This window comes from Oculina patagonica, chromosome 6 (genome assembly GCF_052425735.1).
Source record: "Oculina patagonica isolate OP01 chromosome 6, crgOcupat, whole genome shotgun sequence".
Lineage (NCBI taxonomy): Eukaryota > Metazoa > Cnidaria > Anthozoa > Scleractinia > Oculinidae > Oculina > Oculina patagonica.
Genome location: NC_135763.1, coordinates 30,184,443 through 30,201,630, shown reverse-complemented (window position 1 = coordinate 30,201,630; position 17,188 = coordinate 30,184,443). Strand labels below are relative to the sequence as shown.

Genomic DNA, 17,188 nt, shown 5'->3' with positions numbered 1-17,188 from the left:
CTATCAATGTTAAGTCTGAGGAGGGGGGGGGGGGGTCGGGCATGGGGTGGGGTTTTTAACATTTTCTAAAAAAAGGCAAATTCCTCACCCCCAGGACAAAACAAAATCTCCACCCAGGAGCCAGGGAAGGTAGTCAGATGTCCTTCAAACCTTGTTGCAGGGGATCATATACGACCAAAATACCTACCTTGGGGACATCACATACAATCAAAACCCCTACCCTGGGGACTGACCTCGCGATCAAATTCCCGTGGTTAGACCGACCATTCAGAAAGATAAAAGGAAATTCTCTGGGGGCCATCATGTGATTTGTAATAGGCAATTTACATGCAAAGCTTAAATGGTCTATTGTTGTGAGTGAAAATGTGAGCCCAAAAGATATTTGACACCAAGCTTCTTTGTTTAAGTCGTTTCTTTTTCCTACAATTACTAACTTTTCATAAAGTACATCGGTTTCTCCTGACCCGCATCCTCCTTTTAACTGCTTGTCAACAGACAAGAATGTGATCCACCAATTGAAAATACTGGTCAGATGAAACACAATAATTTTATAATATTTCCTGTTTGATTTCTTTCAGGTCACTTAAAAGTTCAGCGATGCTAAAGGCATTCTCATGCTGCTCAATCCTACAAGTCACTCCTGTGCTGCATGCTGCTTTATGTTCTCTTAGACTTCCTGCGTCATTGAAACACCTTCCACCCTGATTACATTCAAAAGGTTTCTCTCCTGTGTGTGATGTTTTATGCTGCTTTAAACTTGCTGCAAACGTAAAACACTTGTCACACTGGTTACACTTAAAAGGCTTCTCTCCTGTGTGTATTCGTTTATGCTGCTTTAAACCTTGTGCAAGCTTAAAACACTTGCCACACTGGCTACATTGAAAAGGCTTCTCTTCTGTGTGTGTTCTTTTATGCCGCTTCAAACCTTCTGCTCTGTTAAAACACATGCCACACTGGCTACATTCAAAAGGCTTCTCTCCTGTGTGTATCATTTTATGTTTGTCTAAATTTCCCCCATGTGCAAAACACTTGCCACACTGTTTGCATTCAAAGGGCTTCTCTTCTGTGTGTGTTCGTATATGCTGCTTTAAATTTCCGGCACGATTAAAACACTTGCTACACTGCTTACATTTAAAAGGCTTCTCTCCTGTGTGTGTTCTTTTATGCCGTTTCAAATCTGCTGCTCCATTAAAACACTTGCCACACTGGCTACATTTAAAAGGCTTCTCTCCTGTGTGTGTTCTTTTATGCCGCTTTAGACTTTGTGCAGACTTAAAGCACTTCCCACATGGGCTACATTTAAAAGGCTTTTCTACTGTGTGTTTTCTTTTATGCTGTGTTAGAATTCCTTTTTGACTAAAACTCTTTTCACACTGACTGCAATGAAAATGCTTCAGATGCTTGTCTCCTGTGAGTGTTAAACTCTCTCTGCTCTTTGTGTAATCTTCCTCCATCAAGGTAAACAAGCTTTTTATACCCACTAGCTGGTAATATATTATTCTCAGATCCTAAAACACAAAAGAAATGTAATATCAGTGTGTTGTTCCAGAAAATGTCCATTCCTTATATGCAGAAGGTATATTGGTTTAGGTCTCCACCCCTTTCAAATTTTCAAGTTGAGTGATCTACTTTCATTAAATCATTTTGGCTTTTAAGATCCCTTGATCCCATTAGAATTTCCAGTTACCTCCAGTAGAATGGGTAGAGATAATCTTATTTTCTTGAACACGCATGTTAATGTATTGTTTGCAAGTTGAATATAATGCGATGCGTAAGACAAAGTGAAAACACCCCCAATTCCCCAAACACTGACTGAGGCCTTGAAGTTCTTGTGAGGAGGATTATAGGCAACACTCTGTTAGTGAATTTAGGCACTGAGTTAACCATCACAGACTTAGACTTGCTCCAAGTTGCTCTTTAGTGAGACAAGTGACTTGTCTCACCTGCAGCATGTCAATCCCGAATAGTGGCATCACCGGTTGGTTTTTCCCCAGTGAGGCAACAGAGATCAGCTGAGACTGTCAATCATGTTATTGTGCATAAACTTAACTGTGTGCCTGTATCTTTTATATTTCACAGAAATTAGAGAGCTTATACCCTTTCCTACTAGATAAGGTATTTGCATGTCTTTTTATTTGAACTTTCCACAGCAATGTGTGCACATATGAATCACAGTTGCATGGTTCCTGCAAAACAGATGGTCTCTTGATATTAATAAAATCCAAGTTGGCAGCTATATTGTACCCACCTCCTGGAAGATCATTGGAAATTCTAAGGGGATGGGGGATCTCACAGCCCAAACTTTTAAACAAAAGTGTGGGGGGAAAACAGGAATTTCCAGAGGGTTGAGTGATTCAATTCCCTGGGTTGGGTATGGAAATAATCTGAAACAACACATAGGCATAACAGGTTATCATTAAAATCCTTTTAAGACGTTGCCATGTATATAAAATGACTGGTGTGTTGAAATTCAATGTTCAAATAGCTCAGACTCATTGAGTCTCATTTGGAGGAGTACAATATATATATTCCGCATTGTAGTTCCTCTGAAATGATGAGTATTGTAGTATTGGACCCCTTTAAACAGTCAGATCAAATCCCTTGATAGTGGGTATTTCTGCTTGATATATATGTAGATATATGTGCAGGAACAGTGAAGCAAAAATTTCAGTTGAGGGGGGGGGGGTGGCTTGGTTATAGCAATGGTCATTACTTTGTTCTTTGTAAACTATTATAAAAATTATCAATAAGATATGTTTTCAGTAATCTGTTTGTTTTCTTTCTTATTCATTATTTCTATTTTTGTTCCTGTAATATAGTGCAAGAGGGGGGGGGGGGGGGGACAACGGTCCTCCCACTCCCACACCCCTGCAGCCCGTCCAGAAGACTTTCATAAATAACTGAATGACATTTCCCTTGCACTTTTCCCATACTTCAATCTTGTAAAATATCCCTATCCAGTTTTAGAAAGGATAACCTTCAGGCAGAACCACTACAGGGGGGGGGGATAGAAGCGACGTCTGGGACCGAATAGCGATGTTCTCACAACTTGTAAAACAAAGAACAACCAAGTTAACGAACACCCCCGAAACAATAGAGAAATAATAATAGCTCCGACCAGCACAGGAAAATTTGATAGCCATGTTTTCATTATCATTTCCGTGATGGTTTTATTTTATAATAAACACCATATGTTGACAACAAGAATCTTTCCGGAGACATTTTTACTGCTTTAACGACACAACTTACAAAACTTCTTTTACTACTACAAAAAGTAACCGACCTCTCCCACTGGCCCCATGTTAATGTTGTTGTTTTGGCAAGTTCAGGATGAGACGAGCTGCTCATGCGCCTCAGAGACATCCGCTGACTACTGCCCTGATGATTGCTTTGCAAGTTGTGGGAACATCGCTTAGATTTTATATAAGAGACTGTATGGGAAGTTACTCCCCCTCCCCTCCCTGGGTCCACTATATGGAGTCCACCCCGTCTTGAACTCACAATAAAATTTGGTCAATTGAACACAATTGAACGGTCGCTTACCAAACGGTTAACAATCATGCTCAATCGAACATTTGATTACAAAACTCCTGTTTGTTTGATTTTTTACGTTTAAATATTAACACTGATAGAAACAAAGTTATGTAAAAAATGCCTCAATATTATCTCACTAATGTATATTTTGCAGACATTTTGTACGGTGCACCATACCACTAATTCTTTGGCAGAAGAATTTTGTAGAATACAGAATGCAGAACGCATAATAATGGAATGGCAGAATGACAGAACCACGACTGACTCGTCCCCAGTCGTCTTCATATAGCACGCGGAAGACGACTGGGGACGAGTCAGGAACCACGATAGTAAAATGTCCTAACCAACAAATAAAAGCTAACCACAAGTACACCAGTGTGATGCCAACCGCATTAGCAAACCACTGACTATCATTCTACATTCTGCATTCTGCAAAATACCCCTACCAGTAATCCTCTGTTAGTGATTCAATACTCTTGACAACTGGAAAAACTTATTGGCACAGCGTTTTCAGGTTTTTTATCATGGTTATTCACATGTTGAACACCACGGCCTGTGTTACAGCAAATGAAATGGAGCAACTTCAACTCTGTTTGACTTATTACGGTGACATTCAGAGCAGAAGCTATTTTGGTTCCACAACAATAAAAATGTAAACAATAATACATAAGCTTACAGTTTTTAACTGTCATTTTGTTCTCTAAAATATGTATAACTGAACATTGACATTCAGTTTGATATTTTGACGTATTTCTATTTATAGGTTGATTATTACTCCTGCGAGATTTACTTAAGCTTATCAAGTGATGGATTCCAAAGAACCCGAACAAAATCGAAATTGAATTGCGTTCGATTTTGTTTCTGGTTCGTCTGGTTCGATAATCAAATTCAAACTCACAGCAAAGTAGATGTTCGACTACCGAACCCAATCATACGATTGGTGTTCGATTGGGTTCTACTTGGTTTGATTAGATACGCCGGGTGTAATGGGCTATTTTATAAAATTTTTGTTCCCGACCTGTTGAGGAACAATGGAATTCTTTGGGGGTAAGGGCAAAAATCCGTGGATTTCCTTAGGGGTAAGACAAAAATATAAGGGAATTCTTCAGGGGGAATAGGTGAAAAGTTATGGAATTCTTAGGAGTAAGAATGCGTTTCTAATGGAATTCGTGAGGGTTTAGCACATTTTCAAAGAGTTTCATTGGGGTATAAGGCATTTTAGACGTTTTTAACAGATTTCTTTGGGGGTAAGAATGAAAGACCTGAAAAGACCTGTCGACCTCAACAGGGGGGAGGGTGTGCGGATATTAAATGCAATAGCCCAATGTCAGTGTTTTTGCTAACTTTTTTTTAGCATACTTGCAAGGTCCCATTAAAACTAAAGCTTTATATACCTCAAATAAATGCTTTAGATAGGACATAAGGTGAATTAAGTGAAACTCATCTTAGGAAACCCGGCGTCTATTCGAGAACATACGGTCAGCGAATAATATTTCAAACATTGGCGATAAGAATTGTAGCTCATGCCCATTTACCTTGTATTTTACATATGAATTAAAGTTTTTCTTACCTTCGTTCAAACAAAACAACGAAGAAGAATTTCAGAGGGCTGTAGACTTCAAGGCACAATCGAACGGTAAAAGATTACAAAGCCGCCATTGAAAACACGTTGATCTCAACTGATCTACTGCGCAGCCGTTGTTTGGGTTCGTCACGCAATTGAATCACGCAATGGTCACTCTCTATGTGACAAAAGCGTTTCCGTGATCCGGGTGTCGGTGGGGTGCTGTTTGCCTGCACTGAAGCACAACTACAAGTGGCAAAGCCAAGAGAGGAGTACGCTACTGAATCTCAATTATCAGACCGATAGATCTTTTGCAATTTCACAGCGATCTTGAGTGATTACCGAGGTACTAGCCGGCGAGCAAGCTCTCCCCGAGTGGGGGTGGGAAGAGAGGAAAGAGCGCCTGCAAGGACAACAACAATCAAGGACTGGACTTGGTGTCATGAACGGAAGATCGAAATTGATGATCGACGACGTTTAAATCATTTTAGTATATACCACACAGGTGAATAGTGCGTTTCGCGCGCTGATTGGTTAACTCGGAGGTGATTAGCAAAGTACTTTTCACCTCCGAGCAGCTAAAGAGAAACCCAGGCGTAGTCAATCGATAAACCGATAATCGATAACAATCAATAGCAATCGATATCAATCGAAGATTGATATCGATTTCCGATACCACTCGATAGGAATCGATAAAGAAAAAAGTTGTGAGTTCGATTGACATCGGAAATCGATAAGGATTGGTTTATCGATTGCTATTGATTGTTATCGATTTTTATCGGAAGTTATTTATGTCAATTCCTCATGTTAAACATGGAGACGATGTTGTTTTATGGGTGTATTGAGTCCTTCAATCGTGGATATGTAATGCAAATATTACCAAACTTGTACTAAAAGAACAAGAACAATATGTAGCGGTGCGCAACCCTCTAGTCTCGCTATAACGACGTCATAAATGCATTGTATGAAGCAAAAAGATGGAATCATTTGGGAGGGCTACAATGTCCGTGCATATAATTATTGGATCGAGTTGAACTTTCACCTACGCAAGAACTGAATGCCATAATGGAGATGCAATCGACAGCGCTCTGAGCGCTGCCTGGGTTGAATGGACCCCGAGAATCTTTATGAAAACATTCTGCCTGGACCCCAGACTGGACTTCGGCAGGACTAGATGCTGAATTAATAAAATGTTTCACCATTTAGACGCCGGTGTCGTATTGTTTTACTAAATAGTAACGCCATCTTTAGAATATGTTTGAAACGAATACACCTCCAGAGGCTTCTTGGGATTAGTGATTGTTATCGACTACTGTCGATTGCTATCGATTATTATCGATTTTCTCAATCGATAACAATCGATAATAATATTTTTCTGTGAGTTCGATTGTTATCGATTACCGATTTCAATCGATATCAATCACCGATTGATATCGATAGATATCGATTGTATCGATTGATTTCCGATATCGATTTCTATCGATTGACTACGCCTGGAGAAACAAACTGCCTTCGCGCGTCGCTTTGTTTGCCGAAAGTGATGTTTTAGTCCGCTGTTTATTCAACTTGTGTGGTATATACTAAAACAAGTATTCACCTCAGTGTCGGTCAATGTGGTGGATATTTACCTCGCGGCCTCGCGGCTCGGTAAATATCCACCACTATTCACCTCCACTTCGGTGAATAATTGTTAATTTAATTTTACAAAATCAATACAAACTCATCGAGTTAAGTAGTTTGCAAAAAACAAAAGAAAAACGAACTCACGATCATGAATGGAACGCAAATACTCTTCGGTTTATGTCGTAAAATGATTTTGACACTATAGATATTAATTTTCCCCAAGTTACTTTATTATCAAAAAATATATCTAGTTTGAACTGTATCTTATAGAATTTAAAAGTTGGTCATGTAAGAGTCAAAACACCCAAGACAGGTGTTATTTAATTTTATTCGGCGATATTTATTCCAGAATATCGGTGTAGGATTATTGGGAGAGGGTACTGTTCTTATGAGTCTGCAAAGTCGCATAACAGACTGGGGGAGGGTGGGGGCGGGGGGTCGGGGGTCGGACGGTGGGATTGGGGTGGCACTCAGCTGAATCGTCCAGCCTACAAATCAAGTAGAAGGAAGTGAAAAATGGAGTCTGTGCCCTATAGTGATGTGTTTTCTACAAAATGTGTGTTATTTTTCTTGATATTGCTAAGAGTTGAGCTTTGTCTTCCAGAGCCGTCTCGGGCAAGGCTCTAAGTGTCCCGACTGTACAATTACTAGTAGGCAGGTATTAGCGAGACGCGCTACCTGAAAATTTTATTTAAAACTACTAAAATATGCGATTGTCACTACCTTATTCTTACTAATTTTTGCGCGTACTCAATTTCGCGAAAATTAGTGAGCCGAATTTCGCGAGTATTAATTTTTGCAATTGCGGCAAGAAAAATTGGAGCAAAATTGTATTAAATTACTCTAATTTTTTTTTCAGGAAAATACAAAAGTCTGGCCCAATGTGACTACAAGGAGCCTGCAAACGGAAACTTTGGTGACTGTACTAAGCGGCCTTTGGCCAATTTACAAGAAAACAATAGTCATAGGAAGGGTGCTCGAAAGAGATATTTTCAATGGTAGATAGCTACAGTTCTAAATATTTTAAATTTTTATTGCTCCAATGTATAATATGGTATTAATTTTTGCTTATTAACGTTAAAATTTCGCGCAATGCTTCTTTCGCGCGTATTAATTTTCGCGATTAGTTTGAAATCGCGCAAAAAACGGCGAAATCTAGTAAGATTACCGATTATACCGATCTAAATTACTAAACGCTACTGTTCATGAACATTTAAGAAGGTTTTAGACTGCAAAACAGTCGTTTTTTCTCTAAAGTCGTTAGAAAAGCGCTCATCGAAGGCGCAAAGCGCCGAACGTTGAGGCGCGAAGCGCCGATCACGAGCCTCGCACGCCCGTAGAGCGAGCGAATCTTTTAGCGTCTCTCTCCAGTCTCACTCACAGTTTTGTCATTGACTCCAGACCTCTCGCTCTCGTTTGAAGACCAAGCGCGTTCCCCGGGCGCGTTCGCAAAAGATGCGACTGTTTTGCAGTCTAAGAAGGTTTTCAGAATCACCAAGTATCTTTAGTGTTCCCTCTTACTCAAAAAGACTCTCAAGCGGTCCAGGGAAACTGTATCCAAACATCTCAAAGTTGGCTCTAAATAACCGACCAAGTCTGACAATCCATTCTAAGGAAATCTGTGAATAATAACTGAGCACAGAAGAGGCTGTATCTGATTGGTTGGTCGCGTGAACATTGAATATCTTTGCCTGTTCAGGTGATAAACCCACTGCTTCTGATTGAAAGTTTCGTAATGGCCTATGAAGTCATAGTTGATGACGCACATACCACAAATGTTCACGTAATTGTCCCAGTGCCAGTCTATTACCGGGGTGCTTCTGTTGCTTCCTTTGGTTACTAAGTATTCAATGAATTCACGAAAAGTGACGTCATCGAGCCGCTCAAGTGCACTCTGGAAGGCGTTTGGACGAAAGTTCTTCAGAATCTCTCCACCGTGAAATTCAAGAATTGGGCGGTCATTGCTTCTTAGATTGCCAATTTGTCTTCGTATGCAGACAAAATGCGCTCAAAAGGCTCGCGAACAAACGTGAACTTGAATTATGTTTCCAGCATCTGCTTTCGCTGTTCTGGAGGAAAACGTCTTAATGTCAGTCTGCCGCCGGTAAGTTGATGTAGCATTTCCCTCCAGAGTCTAGAGGCAGCCTTGGGTGACCATGTAATGAAGAACAGGGGTGATCTAACAGAAGCTTAAATCAGCTGATTACCGTTTCCAAGCAATCTTAGAGATTCTACAAGTATTTGCTCTTATCCCCCCCCCCCCCCCCCCAAATCCTTCCATAACCGACTGAAAAGCTGTTTTTTAAAACAGCCTCAAAGTGTAATTAATGGTGCTGGTTAACGGGTCCTAGGGTTTCAAGTAATATATCAAACACAAGAGACAGTGTTTCATCGCGCTTATTTATTTTTTTTGAGAAACAACCAAAAGTTCAAAACAAAACTTTAATAAATATTAAAATAACTAACAAAAACACAAACTGTAACAGTAAAACATCGTTGCAAGGTTAGTTACTTTTAAAAGAATTGTTCATTTTAGGAGTAAATATATACATGTACGGTACGGTGAATGTTGATGAGTTTATCTAAGCGACGTCGATGACTTCAGTAGAGGCAGTTATCCACAATAGTAACGCTTATTACAATAGAGGCGCTTATAAGAATGGGGGCACTTATTAGAATGGGGGCACTTGTTGGAATAGGGGCACTTATTAGAATGGGGTGCGCTTATTGGAATAGGGGCGCTTATTGACAAAAACACATTCGAAGGGGGGCGCTTATTGGAAGGAGGGCGCTAAATCGAATCATTACGGTGTGAAATTTGACATAAAGCCGGTTTAATAAACTATGAATATCCAAAATCCCTAGAATAATAAATACCACAGAACAGAAAAGAGCTAGGAATGGGGAGGAGATCTCTAATTCAAAATTCAAATCAGTACCCTCGATTTCATGTTCCCAGCCTCTTTCGAAATTACTCTGAAACTAACTGTCTAAATAGCACATACAATTTTTATTTGCAGGCAAATAATGTGCATTTTTTTTAAAAAAAATACATATTATTTTGATACAAATTAAAAATCTGGCAGCGCGAACATGAGTGTATAATAAAAATCACGGCTTCTGCATGTCCATACTTTCGGCAAAAGATCTAAAAACAAAGACTCAGTGATCTAAAATGAAGACAAACTGAACTTCAATTTTAACTCAATGCAAATAAAACCCCAGCAGAAAAATACCCTGAACCAAGTCCAAAAATAGTCATGCACAAATGTAATCAGTCATGGTATCAAGTCCTAACCACACGACTGTAACATGATTACGTGTGTTCTTTAGCAGCTTAGTCTTCCCAGCATATTATGTTTCACCTGTTCCTAATAAGCCATTAACTATCTGATGTCAAAACATCATATATATGAAAATTAGCTTCAGTCATAGATTTTCATTACAAATCAAGCACATTTTAATTTTGAAAGCTTTGCCACATATTTTGCTGTATATGTATACTGATATTATGGGTCTTTCCCATATATTCATTATTTTAAATACATGTTTTTTATGAACCGTGGTCACTATGTTGACAGACAAACACGTGGTCCGTCAATTAATACTGGTCAGATAACACACAGTAAGATTATGGTTTTTCCTGTTTGATTTCTTTCAGGCCACTTAAAAGTTCAGCGATGCTGAAGGCATTCTCATGCTGCTCAATCCTACAAGTCGCTCCTGTGCTGCATGTTACTTTATGTTCTCTTAGACTTCCTGTGTCATTGAAACACTTATCACACTGGTTACATTCAAAAAGCTTCCCTACTGTGTGTGTTCTATTATGCCGCTTCAAACTTCCAGCTTCATTAAAACACTTACCACACTGGCTACATTCAAAAGGCTTCTCTCCTGTGTGTGTTCTTTCATGTCGCTTTAAATGTCCTGCTCGATTAAAACACTTGCCACACTGGCAACATTGAAATGGCTTCTCTCCTGTGTGAGTTCTTTCGTGCTGCTTTAAATGCATTTTCTGACTAAAACACTTGCCACACTGGTTACATTCGAAAGGCTTCTCTCCTGTGTGTGTTCTTTCATGCTGCTTCAAATGCGTTTTCTGACTAAAACACTTTTCACACTGATTACATTCAAAAGGTTTCTCTTGTGTGTGTGTTTTTTTATGCCTCTTTAAATCTCCTGCACGATTAAAACACTTACCACACTGGTTACATTCGAAAGGCTTCTCTCCTGTGTGTGTTCTTTTATGCCGCTTTAAATCTCCTGCCTGATTAAAACACTTGCTACACTGGTTACATTCAAAAGGCTTCTCTCTTGTGTGTGTTCGTTTGTGCTGCTTTAAATGTCCTGCATGATTAAAACACTTGCCACAATGGTTACATTCAAAAGGCTTCTTTCCTGTGTAAGTTAGTTCATGTTGTTTTAAATTCCCTGCATAATTAAAACTCTGGCCACACTGGTTAGATTCAAAAGGCTTCTGTCCTGTGTGAGTTCTTTTATGACGTTTTAAACTTGCTGCAATACTAAAACACTTGCCACACTGGTTACATTCAAAAGGCTTTTCTCCTGTGTGAATTCTTTGGCTTGATGCATGGTCTCTCTGATTGCCTGTTTTAGTTAAACTCTCGCTGCACTTTGTGCAATCTTTAGCCATCAAGGGCTATGTACTTTACCCACTCGCGAGTAATATGCCATTCTCAGACCTAAAAACACAACAAGGTAATATCAGTGTGTTGTTCCAGAAAATATCCATACTTCATCCATCTCAACACATGCAAGGTGTTTTGATTTGAAGTCACCACTCCCTGAAAATTCCAGTTGAGCTTCCTACTTTTGATATAACATTTTGGCAATTGTGACCAAATCCCACCCCCTTACAATAATTTTCCAGTTACCCTCTGTGGAATGAAAGTCATGGTGGTCAAAGGGTTAGTGTGCTCAACTCCGGATTGTGGAGTGGGTAGGCAGCATGGCCGAGTGGTTAGAGCGCCACATTTGAAATCCGGAGGTAGCGGGTTCAGGTCCCGTTCTGACCACTTGTACATGTACTAGCTGGTGTTGTTTTCGGTAGCCCCAAATTCAACTCCTCTGCTACACTTGTAAATAGCCAACTGGGCTGCCTCCTACCAGTTGGGATTTTAATCATATTATGTTCATTTAGAATATTAATTTTGTTTCAGAGTTTGTTAACATTGGCCCTGAAAAACCCCATTCGAGGAGTGGTCAATTAAGATATTTATTTATTTATTTCTTGGATGATGGACAAGGCAAGGCTTCCCCCATGTCATCTGGTAACCAGTTTTCCAGGTATTTGGATGTGTTGTCATTTGGGATGTCAACAGCAATATGGGAAACTTACAAAAAACATAGGTGGCAGGTAGCCATGATTGTTCCAGACAAAATATATGATCCCTGGTTGCTAAAAATGTGTGGTTCCAGAAAATGTTCATATCCCCCCTGGGCGTGGGAGGGGACTCAAAGGCCAAAAACTTGTATTAGGCTTATTTAAAAATATCTCTGGTGGGAGGGTTTTAGGAAACAGCCATTCTGTGGGGGAGGTATGGATAATAATGAAACTACACCATATACACCAAATTTTCACACTCAAAATGATCTCTGATCTCTGGGTGCTAAAACCTATTGCTGGTTTTCACTGTCACGCAAGTAACAATACTGTCACGCGCTGCAAAAAATAAATCCAAAGCTATTGAGTAAAAAAAATCAAGAATATCAAGGTTGTAGAAAATTACTAGATAGTCTACGTGTCCAAGTTTCAGGTCTGTACGGTATTCCATACTCGAGTTATCCGTTGAAATTTTCCACACAAATTACACTATTTAATAATCTTAGGCATTGAAAAGGGTAAAAAAATCTGCAAACTCATGTCAAATTAGCCAAACCACTTGAGCCACTTTGGGTCTCTAATTGGGGGAGGGGGAAATGGGGCACTCCCTATAGACCAACCCGAGGATTCACATTTTACAACCAGACCTAATACCACTGATTTACAAATAGCTACGAAATATCAGCGTATAAAGCAGTTCACATATGCTTTTGATATGGCCATCGTCACATATAGCACCACATAAATTTGAGATCAAACCCAAGAAACATAGAAGGTTTGTTTACTTACTGTTAAGACAAGACATTTACCCTAGTTTTACCTCTGCCTTATATAATTTGGCTAAATGAGCAGGGTTTTCTTTTAAACCACATGCATTATTTAACAATAACAAATTTATAGAACACACATATTTTGACAAGACAGAAAGCGCTATCGCTAGCACTAATTATTTTATTTATTTATTGATCCACAAATGCCTATTGATCAAACTATACACGCTGTCGCTTCAAATTCACTTCTTTTGAAACTTATACATAGTATACCCTATAATTATGGCATGAATTACCAAAAAAACAAGCAGCACAATGCTTTACCGTCATGGAGAAATGAAAATATTGCAACAGAAACTCTGTACGCATACGCTTATCTCAACACAGGTGGCAGAGGCGTTGTATGCAATCAAAGTGACATATAATGTGGCTGATTGCGTAACTCTGGTTCAGCCATTTGAGACAACTTGTATGAGAAAGCTTCAAAAATTGCTCTAAATACTACATTTGTAAAGGAACTGAAATAAAAAAGGAATACCTCTTGTATTTCTTGCATTATTTTGACTTAGCTGTGTTCCTTGGGTGGGTTTTAAGCCATTTATGTGATTTTGACTTTCGACGGTTTAGCTTCCCCTAAGAAAAACTAGGGGAAGCTGAACCATCGAAAGCATAACTCGCTTAAAATAAACGGCTTAAAACCCACTCTAGGAACACATAGAAGTCAAAATAATGCAAGAAAACGAAATGTAAGCCAATTTTATTTCAATTATTTTCCACATGTAGTATTTAGAGAAATTTTCAAAGCATTCTCATACATTGTCTTATGCTGAAAATGTAATGCAATCGCCAACAACATGTCATGTTGATCGAATACAATATCGGGGCCGCCTGTGTTGCGCTTTGCGCTCAGGCCACAAATGACACTCCGCGGGCGCAAATAAACAACATACCCTCAAAATGTCATGTTAAGTCATGGGAATAACATGACTTTTTGAGAGTATGTTGTTTATTTGCGCCCGCGTAGTGTCATTTGTTTATATATTTCAGGGACCATTCTACACCCCTCATTCAACTCCTCCCAACAAAAAATTAACGTGATTCATACAGAGGCCTTTCTTGTACGTATATCAGTGAAAAAAAGGGGATCTACTTGCTGGGTTAACTCCTCCCAGTTTTAAAAATAGCCAACTGGGCAGCCTCCTGTCAGTTGTGGTTTTTAACAAGTTTCTGTTCGATTTATAACATTTGTTTATTTATTTTATACAGGTTCCTCAATTAGCACAGCAGAGCAAAATACGTGTACCGGTATGCTTAGGGACCGGTCATTATTTATGTAAGGGGGAGGGGGGAGGGAAAAATATGTTGGAAAGATCAAGGCCCCTCTCCAGGCCATGTAAGTAGCAAGTGATCCCCCCTTCTTTATTCAATATTTACGTGATCCCCCCCCCACCTCATATCTCCCTTTATATGCCTCAAGTAATTATAAATGCATGTTACATACAATCTTGATAATTTGCACACTTGTTCTAATGCAAAAAGGCTGGATCAACACTTAGTCAACCAAGGCTTCTTTGCTATGGATACTTTTCCAGCAATAGGGCAAATTTTGGATGAGTTATGTGTATAGTAAACATACCTCTATTATTAACTTCTTAACTTTGGAAAAGTGATAGTTTTTCAAATTATGCTCTCATGGTGAACACAAATGTAATATCCATGCAAAATATAATTCCTTTCCAATGATTTTCGTTAAGTTGTAAAGGACTACTTTCTTGTTGTTATAAACTTCATGTTTTATTACTTCTTGGGCTATTGCAGTGATAATCATTTTGTAAAAATAAAATAATTTCAGTCAAACCAGATATTAAAGCAGATAGGTCTGGTTTCTTTATTAACTAAAATTAATTTTGAGATAACAATGGAGTTTAGAGTGCAAAAGGTATTTCTGTAAAATACAAATCACTAACGTTGTACACAATACTGGCGTTTAAACAAAAGAAAACAATAGAAACAGCATACATTGTACAATTTAGCATCTCACTGTTTCACATATAGTGTTTGCTCTGTTCTGTTTAACTATTCTATTTAACTTATCAAACTGCTTATCCCCCCTAAACTTCTTTATAAAAAAATTTAGCTCCCCCCTCTTGCCACTCTGAAATAGCCTTGACCCCCCACCCCCTCCTTTTTTCCCTCCCCCCCCCCCCGCCCCCGCTCTACATAAATAATGACTGGTCCCTTATTTCATGATGCTATTGAATATGCTTATGCGTTGTTGAAAACCAGCCTTAATACTTTATCATACACAGATATCATGCATGCATCATGGCCGGTATTGCACAGGTAACCAAAGCGTACTTATTATCATGGTGCATCCATTTTTAATTGTCTTCCGACGAACATTAAGACTATGCAGCCAAAGGAACGTTTCCAAGCTATCTCTGCTTTTTATTCTTAGGTTATTTTTAGAACATTTTTAATTCGTAATTTATTTATTTTTATGAGAACACTAGTACTTCTTTTAAACTTTTTAACTTTTTTTTTTAGCATTTTAGTGGTATCTTTTTAAAGTAGTTTTTTTATAGATAGATAGATATTTTATACATACTCTTTTTTACTTTGATTTGTTTTATTTTACACAGGGCCCCCGTTGATACCAGTCCTGCGACTGAAGGGGTCACCCTGTTAAAATATCGATTATTATTATTATTATTATTATTACTATGAGAGTTTGTATGGATGTACTAAGAAGGCTTGTATGGATTTGAAATAAAGTTGAGAAAAATATCCCTTTCTGACCGGCGAAAAGTTATAATGAAACTTTAAACCTTACCTGGTGTCACGTTTTTGTATTTCTAGTGCTTTAGAAAGTCATACGCGCGATTTTCGTCTTAACCGTCTGTTGCGTACTAGTACGCAACAGACGGTTAAGACGAAAATCGCGCGTATGACTTTCTAAAGCACTAGAAATACAAAAACGTGACACCAGGTAAGGTTTAAAGTTTCATCATAACTTTTCGTCGGTAAAAAGGGATATTTTTCTCAACTTTATTTCAAATCCATACAAGCCTTCTTAGTACATCCATACAAACTCTCATAGTACGCTTTAGTTACCTGTGGTATTGTCGTTTTCTTCGCCACAAATGGGTTGAAAGGAACTGCTTAAATGAAATTGTAGTTCATTTACCTTGTAATTTGAAATATGACCTTCAGTCTTTCTTACCTTCGCTCAAGCAAAGCATCGAAGTACAATTTCAGAGGGCTGTAGACTTCAAGCCACAATCGAACGGTAAAAGATTACATAGCCGCCATATTGAAAACACGATTTACTGCGCAGCCGTTGTTTATGTTCGTCACGCAAGTCACGCAATGGTCACTCTCCGGGGTGCTGTTTGCCTCATTCTCGACCCCAGAGCAATTTTTCTCCCCGAGGAGAGCCTGCAAGGACAACAACAATCCAGGACTGGACTTGGTGTCAAGAACGGAAGATCGGGCATTGATTATCAACGAGATATATATTATTTTATAGTCTAAACAGATTTTACAAAATCAATACAAACTCAATTAAGAAGCTTGCAAAAACAAAATAGAACAAGACAAAAACTGTTACCATGCTAAGAGGTCTTTTTGGTAACTTTATTTTTGCCTGTATTGCTCGAATGTTGGGCGGAAACCATCTGAATGGTCCTCTTTAACGGGTCCCGGGGTTCAAAGTCAATTGGGTTTTAAGTTTTAACACTTTTTATAACCTGACCGCCGCCATATTAACTTTATGGTAATTTGTGAAGTCATTGCGTTGCTGGAGTCTGAGGTCCCACATAGGTGTGCCTTTTAAAGGCTTGAGGTATACAAAAGGGTGGGGATGTTAACGAGGCTACGTATAAAGAAGGGTAGGAAAAACTGTAATTCGCTTTTTTCACGATCCCACAATACACTTTGTTTACCCCCCAAAATTTTTTCATAAGCACTGTTTTCAATTTCTCTGGGGACGATCGTACGTCATTGTAAATCCCCAGAGAAATTGAAAACAATGCTTTTGCAAAAATTTCGGGGGGTAAACAAGGTGTATTATGGGAACGGTGAAAACAGCGAATGTAGGTATTCAAAAGGCCTTTCAAAATAACTCAAACAGACGCACATTGTGTCTAAGTACTTTAAGGAGTTAGTCTAGACAAGTGAAAGGCTAAAAAATGAGTGCAGCATTTCTGCTGTAGGAAGGTAAACGAAAGGGTCACCCTTTTTTGGTAAAGGTTTGGACTTTCAGACGGAGCCTTCCCGTATGAAACTTTGTTAAGGAACACCCCTTTCACCCCCTGGGGCCGCAATTAATCCTTGCAAAACAGAGATTGCGGC

The 17,188-nt window shown here is 38.9% G+C and overlaps 2 protein-coding genes and 1 pseudogene across 2 annotated transcripts; all 3 read right to left on the bottom strand.

Annotated features, from left to right (window-relative positions):
* Positions 1–199: 199 nt before the first annotated feature.
* Positions 200–3,363, bottom strand: LOC144658012 (uncharacterized). Its single transcript, XM_078518340.1, has 4 exons — positions 3,284–3,363; positions 2,249–2,384; positions 1,944–2,018; positions 200–1,508 (listed from the first exon to the last, which is right to left on the bottom strand). The coding sequence occupies exons 1-4, from the start codon at positions 3,361–3,363 to the stop codon at positions 549–551; spliced, it is 1,251 nt and encodes a 416-aa protein (XP_078374466.1). The 3' UTR covers positions 200–548.
* Positions 3,364–8,238: 4,875 nt separating this feature from the next.
* Positions 8,239–9,983, bottom strand: LOC144658011 (carbohydrate sulfotransferase 11-like; annotated as a pseudogene).
* Positions 9,947–16,159, bottom strand: LOC144658251 (uncharacterized). The gene is made up of 2 exons (XM_078518652.1): positions 16,059–16,159; positions 9,947–11,424 (listed from the first exon to the last, which is right to left on the bottom strand). Exon 2 carries the CDS (start codon positions 11,373–11,375, stop codon positions 10,353–10,355), a length of 1,023 nt encoding a protein of 340 aa, XP_078374778.1. The 5' UTR covers positions 11,376–11,424; positions 16,059–16,159; the 3' UTR covers positions 9,947–10,352.
* Between the last annotated feature and the right edge of the window lie 1,029 nt (positions 16,160–17,188).

Excerpts from the sequence above, each read along its gene's own strand:
- LOC144658012 (XM_078518340.1), bottom strand. The coding sequence starts at position 3,363 with ATGTCTCTGAGGCGCATGAGCAGCTCGTCTCATCCTGAACTTGCCAAA. Across the intron at positions 2,019-2,248 it reads TTCCAATGATCTTCCAGGAG|TCTCAGCTGATCTCTGTTGC; the intron begins GTGGGTACAATA and ends CATGATTGACAG. Across the intron at positions 1,509-1,943 it reads TCGGGATTGACATGCTGCAG|GATCTGAGAATAATATATTA; the intron begins GTGAGACAAGTC and ends TTTGTGTTTTAG.
- LOC144658251 (XM_078518652.1), bottom strand. The coding sequence starts at position 11,375 with ATGGCTAAAGATTGCACAAAGTGCAGCGAGAGTTTAACTAAAACAGGC.